The sequence below is a fragment of the Cherax quadricarinatus genome, chromosome 7, assembly GCF_038502225.1.
Source record: "Cherax quadricarinatus isolate ZL_2023a chromosome 7, ASM3850222v1, whole genome shotgun sequence".
NCBI lineage: Eukaryota > Metazoa > Arthropoda > Malacostraca > Decapoda > Parastacidae > Cherax > Cherax quadricarinatus.
In genome coordinates, this window is record NC_091298.1 from 3587458 (window position 1) to 3596256 (window position 8799).

Sequence of the window (8799 nt, forward strand, 5' to 3'; positions counted from 1 at the left end):
CATCACTGCTGCTGATTTTAACAGTGAGATATATCGTTATTGCTGCCGTATTCTTGTGTTTATATACCAGTGATGTGTTTGTATGATGTTTATATACCAGTGATGTGTTTGTATGATGTTTATACACCAGTGATGTGTTTGTATGATGTTAAAAAATTAATTCAAAGTTTTTTCTAATTCTTTAGATGTGTATCCTTGTGTGTGTACATGTACTGAGAGATGTGTATCCTTGTGTTTGTACATGTACTGAGAGATGTGTATCCTTGTGTGTGTACATGTACTGAGAGATATGTATCCTTGTGTGTGTACATGTACTGAGAGATGTGTATCCTTGTGTGTGCACATGTACTGAGAGATGTGTATCCTTGTGTGTGTACATGTACTGAGAGATGTGTATCCTTCTGTGTGTACATGTACTGAGAGATGTGTATCCATGTGTGTGTACATGTACTGAGAGATGTGTATCCTTGTGTGTGTACATGTACTGAGAGATGTGTATCCTTGTGTGTGTACATGTACTGAGACATGTGTATCCTTGTGTGTGTACATGTACTGAGAGATATGTATCCTTGTGTGTGTACATGTACTGAGAGATGTGTATCCTTGTGTGTACATGTACTGAGAGATGTGTATCCTTGTGTGTACATGTACTGAGAGATGTGTATCCTTGTGTGTGTACATGTACTGAGAGATGTGTATCCTTGTGTGTATATATACTGAGAGATGTGTATCCTTGTGTGTGTACATGTATTGAGAGATGTGTATCCTTGTGTGTACATGTACTGAGAGATGTGTATCCTTGTGTGTGTACATGTACTGAGAGATGTGTATCCTTGTGTGTGTACATGTACTGAGAGATGTGTATCCTTCTGTGTGTACATGTACTGAGAGATGTGTATCCATGTGTGTGTACATGTACTGAGAGATGTGTATCCTTGTGTGTGTACATGTACTGAGAGATGTGTATCCTTGTGTGTGTACATGTACTGAGACATGTGTATCCTTGTGTGTGTACATGTACTGAGAGATATGTATCCTTGTGTGTGTACATGTACTGAGAGATGTGTATCCTTGTGTGTACATGTACTGAGAGATGTGTATCCTTGTGTGTACATGTACTGAGAGATGTGTATCCTTGTGTGTGTACATGTACTGAGAGATGTCTATCCTTGTGTGTATATATACTGAGAGATGTGTATCCTTGTGTGTGTACATGTATTGAGAGATGTGTATCCTTGTGTGTACATGTACTGAGAGATGTGTATCCTTGTGTGTGTACATGTACTGAGAGATGTGTATCCTTGTGTGTGTACATGTACTGAGAGATGTGTATCCTTGTGTGTGTACATGTACTGAGAGATGTGTATCCTTGTGTGTGTACATGTACTGAGAGATGTGTATCCTTGTGTGTGTACATGTACTGAGAGATGTGTATCCTTGTGTGTGTACATGTACTGAGAGATATGTATCCTTGTGTGTGTACATGTACTGAGAGATGTGTATCCTTGTGTGTGTACATGTACTGAGAGATGTGTATCCTTGTGTGTGTACATGTACTGAGAGATGTGTATCCTTGTGTGTACATGTACTGAGAGATGTGTATCCTTGTGTGTACATGTACTGAGAGATGTGTATCCTTGTGTGTGTACATGTACTGAGAGATGTGTATCAAAATATCGACTTGGATGACAGCCAATAAACCTACGCTTAACACTGACAAAACCTACTGTATTATGTTTGGTAGCAGAGAAGGAGATGCACAAATTAACATTAAGATCGACAACACTCTAATTACCAGACATAATGAGGGCAAATTCCTAGGCCTATACCTTGACAACAACCTGAATTTCAGCACCCATATCCAACACATAACCAAAAAAGTATCCAAAACAGTTGGGATCCTCTCCAAGATACGATTCTACGTGCCGCAAAATGCTCTTCTCACACTATACCATTCACTTATTTATCCATACCTCACCTATGCTATTTGTGCTTGGGGATCAACTGCAGCAACACACATAAAGCCAATAATAACCCAACAAAAAGCTGCAGTAAGAATAATCACCAAATCCCATCCCTGGCAACACACCCCCCCACTCTTCATAGATCTAAACTTACTCCCTGTTCAGTACATCCACACTTACTACTGTGCAATCTACATCTACAGGACCTTAAACTCCAATATCAACCTTGACCTAAAACGCTTTCTTGATAGTTGTGACAGAACCCACAGGCATAACACCAGACACAAACATCTCTACGACATTCCCCGTGTCCGACTAAACCTTTACAAAAATTCAATGTATGTCAAAGGCCCTAAAATCTGGAACACCCTACCTGAGAACTCTAGAACTGCAGACACATTCATCACCTTCAAAACTACCATTAGAAAACATCTTATCTTCCTGATACACCCCGTCAACTAACTACACGAATACCACCTGGTGGTTCACACTTACACTCACTCACCCATTTGAACATAAACAGAAATATTAATCTCAATCTTAAAATAATGAATCCTATGATACTCCAATACTGAAACTATGTACTGTGCCAAAACAAAAGCATTCACATTGCTAAACTCACAAACTAGTATTTAGTCACTTAGCCATAATACCAACTTACCTCATAATTTGTAATATTTTAAAACAAAGAATTAAACTAAGTCTGCCCGAAATGCCTAGCCATGCTAGGCGTTCTAGTGGTACACTCTGTAATCATTATTTAACTACATGTAAACCACACAACAACCAAATTCTGTAAATTCAACATTGTAATCTTTATAGAGAATAAACTTTGAATTTGAATTGAATTGAATTGAATTGAATTGTGTGTGTACATGTACTGAGAGATGTGTATCCTTGTGTGTGTACATGTACTGAGAGATGTGTATCCTTGTGTGTGTACATGTACTGAGAGATGTGTATCCTTGTGTGTGTACATGTGCTGAGAGATGTGTATCCTTGTGTGTGTACATGTACTAAGAGATGTGTATCCTTGTGTGTGTATATGTACTGAGAGATGTGTATCCTTGTATGTGTACATGTACTGAGAGATGTGTATCCTTGTGTGTGCACATGTACTGAGATATGTGTATCCTTGTGTGTGTACATGTACTGAGAGATGTGTATCCTTGTGTGTGTACATGTGCTGAGAGATGTGTATCCTTGTGTGTGTACATGTACTAAGAGATGTGTATCCTTGTGTATGTATATGTACTGAGAGATGTGTATCCTTGTATGTGTACATGTACTGAGAGATGTGTATCCTTGTGTGTGCACATGTACTGAGAGATGTGTATCCTTGTGTGTGTACATGTACTGAGAGATGTGTATCCTTGCGTGTGTACATGTACTGAGAGATGTGTATCCTAGTGTGCACATGTACTGAGAGATGTGTATCCTTGTGTGTGTACATGTACTGAGAGATGTGTATCCTTGCGTGTGTACATGTACTGAGAGATGTGTATCCTTGTGTGCACATGTACTGAGAGATGTGTATCCTTGTGTGTGCACATGTACTGAGAGATGTGTATCCTTGTGTATATACATATATATATATATATATATATATATATATATATATATATATATACTGAGAGGTATGTATGTATCAGTGTATAGACTGACAGATTACTTTAATCATTGTTTTAAGAATTATTCTTGATGTTATTTTAGAGTCAGTTGAGAGCCGCACTAACAGAAAGCTGAAACAATCTGGTAAACTTCTGTGTAACTCTACAAGTCTGAGGGACTGATTACCCCATCTTCTACTGTCACCGTTAAGATAACATTTTGTTCGGATTTTTTTAACCCCGGAAGGTTAGCTACCCAGGATAACCCAAGAAAATCAGTGTGTCATTGAGGGCTGTCTGTGTTATTTCCATTGTGATCCTCAGTCTTGTTACCCAGGATGCCACCCACACCAGTCCACTAACACCCAGGTACCTACTTACTTGCTAGGTGAACGGGAGAATAGGTGTAAGGAAACACGCCAAATGTTACCGCTCTGCCGGGGATCAAACCACGGACACTCAGCGTGTGAAAGGAAAGCGTTGCCTACCAGACCACGGGCCAAATTAAATTGAAAAAGCCGCTGGTTGCTGAAACGTCTTCAGATATATGCAGACATGTTATGACCAATGGCAAGCAACGACCCTGATGTCACTCTGACTTTTCTGAGGGTTATCGTGGGTAATCAATCCCTCAGCCTTGCAAAACTATACATAGAAGACAGTAATTAAGGTTCTTTAATCGAAGGTACACGTAAGTACAATTATCATAGATATTGTAAATTACACAGGGATTCCTGACTTATTTCCATTACTCCGTGGCCTAGTGGCTAAAGCTCTCGCTTCACACGGCGAGGGTCTGGGTTCGATTCTCAGAGAGGGTAGAAACATTGGGCGTGTTTCTTTACACCTGTTGTCTATGATCAGCCATCAGTAAAATGGTTACCTGGGAATTTGTTGACTGGTGTGGGTCGCATCCTGGGACAGAACTCTGACCTAATTTGCCCGAGGCTTTCTATATAGTAGTATGTCACTGATGTCGGCTATGGTCTGTATACCTTATATATGTACTTGTAAAAATAAAGATATATTATTATTATTATTAATATTATTATTATTATTATTATTATTATTATTATTATTATTATTATTATTATTATTATTATTATTATTATTATTATTAGGGTCTTTGACTTAATCACAACAGTCAAGAACTGTTTCTCCATTACATTAGGATGGATGTCATTGAATGGGTACCACGACCTAAGTCTCCAAGAGGACTCCAATGGCCTGGGGAACGACCTCGTCAACGACCCCTGGCAAGCGATCAGGGAGAATGGCGAGACAAATCAAGAAAGAGAAAATGGATTGGTCCGGGTTAACTCTGCTACACACTTCCTAGGAGACATCTCCCTGGCTAAGAGAGACAGGGAGGTAGACTGGCCTGTCTTGGTACCCAGGTCTCTCAGTGACATCAGGAGAAACTGCTGCCTCAGGGAGTGTACTGCTGAGGACTTCTACGGCGCGTGTTCCTAAACTTTCCACCCCAGAGATTACCATCATCAGAAAATAAATCTTTCTCTCTCTCTCTCTCTCTCTCTCACCAGGTTTATTAACATAAATCACCGGGTTTATTTATGTATAGGTTTATACCTATTAGTTAACATTCTCTTCTCAACGACACGTGATGTTCTGATGGGATATACAACTAAATTCTATATTTTTTAATTATAATGCCCAAATCAGTTGACAAATTCCGGGAATTGAAACTTGAAAAAATTCCTGGAGTTAAAAGTTGAGCTGATGTGTCTAATTCGTCTATCCTGTGATCTATTTTTAAACCCAAATAAAACTAATCAAATCTATAATGGTTTATTTATAAAAAAAAGACCTTTAATATTTTTTTCAAATTACGTTGTGACGATACTATAAAAATTTGAACCAAATCTTAATATTTTGAACGAAATAAAAAAAATTATTATCTTCCATTTTATTTTGGAGTTTTATTTATTTATTTATTTATTTTTTTTTTTTTTTGGTGAATGAATTTAGATTTTTCCAGCTATTAAAAAAATCTGGTTAAAGAGCATTAATTTGGAGTAAAATTGCCAGTTTTTATATGTTGATTTTATTATATGGTGGTTTTATTATACTCTGGTTTTATTTAACCCTGGGTTTATCACACTCTGGTTTTATTTAACCCTGGGTTTATCACACTCTGGTTTATTTAACCCTGGGTTTATCACACTCTGGTTTTATTTAACCCTGGGTTTATCACACTCTGGTTTTATTTAACCCTGGGTTTATCACACTCTGGTTTTATTTAACCCTGGGTTTATCACACTCTGGTTTTATTTAACCCTGGGTTTATCACACTCTGGTTTTATTTAACCCTGGGTTTATCACACTCTGGTTTTATTTAACCCTGGGTTTATCACACTCTGGTTTTATTTAACCCTGGGTTTATCACACTCTGGTTTTATTTAACCCTGGGTTTATCACACTCTGGTTTTATTTAACCCTGGGTTTATCACATTCTGGTTTTATTTAACCCTGGGTTTATCACACTCTGGTTTTATTTAACCCTGGGTTTATCACACTCTGGTTTTATTTAACCCTGGGTTTATCACACTCTGGTTTTATTTAACCCTGGGTTTATCACACTCTGGTTTTATTTAACCCTGGGTTTATCACACTCTGGTTTTATTTAACCCTGGGTTTATCACACTGGTTTTATTTAACCCTGGGTTTATCACACTCTGGTTTTATTTAACCCTGGGTTTATCACACTCTGGTTTTATTTAACCCTGGGTTTATCACACTCTGGTTTTATTTAACCCTGGGTTTATCACATTCTGGTTTTATTTAACCCTGGGTTTATCACACTCTGGTTTTATTTAACCCTGGGTTTATCACACTCTGGTTTTATTTAACCCTGGGTTTATCACACTCTGGTTTTATTTAACCCTGGGTTTATCACACTCTGGTTTTATTTAACCCTGGGTTTATCACACTCTGGTTTTATTTAACCCTGGGTTTATCACATTCTGGTTTTATTTAACCCTGGGTTTATCACACTCTGGTTTTATTTAACCCTGGGTTTATCACACTCTGGTTTTATTTAACCCTGGGTTTATCACACTCTGGTTTTATTTAACCCTGGGTTTATCACACTCTGGTTTTATTTAACCCTGGGTTTATCACACTCTGGTTTTATTTAACCCTGGGTTTATCACACTCTGGTTTTATTTAACCCTGGGTTTATCACACTCTGGTTTTATTTAACCCTGGGTTTATCACACTCTGGTTTTATTTAACCCTGGGTTTATCACATTCTGGTTTTATTTACCCCTGGGTTTATCACACTCTGGTTTTATTTAACCCTGGGTTTATCACACTCTGGTTTTATTTAACCCTGGGTTTATCACACTCTGGTTTTATTTAACCCTGGGTTTATCACACTCTGGTTTTATTTCCTTATTAAACATGATATTCTTCACTTGAAAATAATGTTTGAGGGTCGTCAATAAAGTTAATATTCTTTATTAAATTACGATTATCATGTACTCACCTAGTTGTGGTTGCAAGGGTCGAGTCACAGATCTTGGCCCCTGCTAATGTTACTGACACTGTTGTAAGGCAGGAAGAGTGTGAGGGAGAGATGCAGCAAGGGAGAGTGTGAGGTAGAGATGCAGCAAGGGAGAGTGTGAGGGAGAGATGCAGCAAGGGAGAGTGTGAGGGAGAGATGCAGCAAGGGAGAGTGTGAGGGAGAGATGCAGCAAGGGAGAGTGTGAGGGAGAGATGCAGCAAGAGAGAGTGTGAGGGAGAGATGCAGCAAGGGAGAGTGTGAGGGAGAGATGCAGCAAGGGAGAGTGTGAGGGAGAGATACAGCAAGGGAGAGTGTGAGGAAGAGATGCAGCAAGGGAGAGTGTGAGGGAGAGATGCAGCAAGGGAGAGTGTGAGGGAGAGATGCAGCAAGGGAGAGTGTGAGGGAGAGATGCAGCAAGGGAGAGTGTGAGGGAGAGATGCAGCAAGGGAGAGTGTGAGGGAGAGATACAGCAAGGGAGAGTGTGAGGGAGAGATGCAGCAAGGGAGAGTGTGAGGGAGAGATGCAGCAAGGGAGAGTGTGAGGGAGAGATGCAGCAAGGGAGAGTGTGAGGGAGAGATGCAGCAAGGGAGAGTGTGAGGGAGAGATACAGCAAGGGAGAGTGTGAGGGAGAGATACAGCAAGGGAGAGTGTGAGGGAGAGATACAGCAAGGGAGAGTGTGAGGGAGAGATGCAGCAAGGGTGAGTGTGAGGGAGAGATACAGCAAGGGAGAGTGTGAGGTAGAGATGCAGCAAGGGAGAGCGTGAGGGAGAGATGCAGCAAGGGTGAGTGTGAGGGAGAGATACAGCAAGGGAGAGTGTGAGGGAGAGATGCAGCAAGGGTGAGTGTGAGGGAGAGATACAGCAAGGGAGAGTGTGAGGTAGAGATGCAGCAAGGGAGAGCGTGAGGGAGAGATGCAGCAAGGGAGAGCGTGAGGGAGAGATGCAGCAAGGGAGAGTGTGAGGGAGAGATGCAGCAAGGGAGAGTGTGAGGGAGAGATGCAGCAAGGGAGAGTGTGAGGAAGAGATGCAGCAAGGGAGAGTGTGTGGGACAGATTCAGCATGGGAGAGTGTGAGGGAGAGATACAGCAAGGGAGAGTGTGAGGGAGAGATACAGCAAGGGAGAGTGTGAGGGAGAGATGCAGCAAGGGAGAGTGTGAGGGAGAGATACAGCAAGGGAGAGTGTGAGGTAGAGATGCAGCAAGGGAGAGTGTGAGGGAGAGATGCAGCAAGGGAGAGTGTGAGGGAGAGATGCAGCAAGGGAGAGTGTGAGGTAGAGATGCAGCAAGGGAGAGTGTGAGGTAGAGATGCAGCAAGGGAGAGCGTGAGGGAGAGATGCAGCAAGGGAGAGTGTGAGGGAGAGATGCAGCAAGGGAGAGTGTGAGGTAGAGATGCAGCAAGGGAGAGTGTGAGGGAGAGATGCAGCAAGGGAGAGTGTGAGGGAGAGATGCAGCAAGGGAGAGTGTGAGGGAGAGATGCAGCAAGGGAGAGTGTGAGGGAGAGATGCAGCAAGGGAGAGTGTGAGGGAGAGATGCAGCAAGGGAGAGTGTGAGGGAGAGATGCAGCAAGGGAGAGTGTGAGGTAGAGATGCAGCAAGGGAGAGTGTGAGGGTGAGATGCAGCAAGGGAGAGTGTGAGGGAGAGATACAGCAAGGGAGAGTGTGAGGTCAGATGCAGCAAGGGAGAGTGTGAGGGAGAGATGC

General features: G+C 41.2%; 1 protein-coding gene across 1 annotated transcript in view; it reads left to right on the top strand.

The window, feature by feature from the left end:
* The window catches only part of LOC128686710 (uncharacterized), a 42954-nt gene extending 37502 nt beyond the window's left edge, over positions 1 to 5452 (top strand). Inside the window, exons 4-5 of the mRNA XM_053773740.2 lie at positions 1 to 23; positions 4746 to 5452. The exon at positions 1 to 23 is cut by the window's left edge and continues 91 nt beyond it. Of these exons, the coding sequence (XP_053629715.2) occupies positions 1 to 23; positions 4746 to 5047 (325 nt within the window). The 3' untranslated portion in view covers positions 5048 to 5452. The remainder of the gene's footprint in view (positions 24 to 4745) is intronic.
* Positions 5453 to 8799: the final 3347 nt, after the last annotated feature.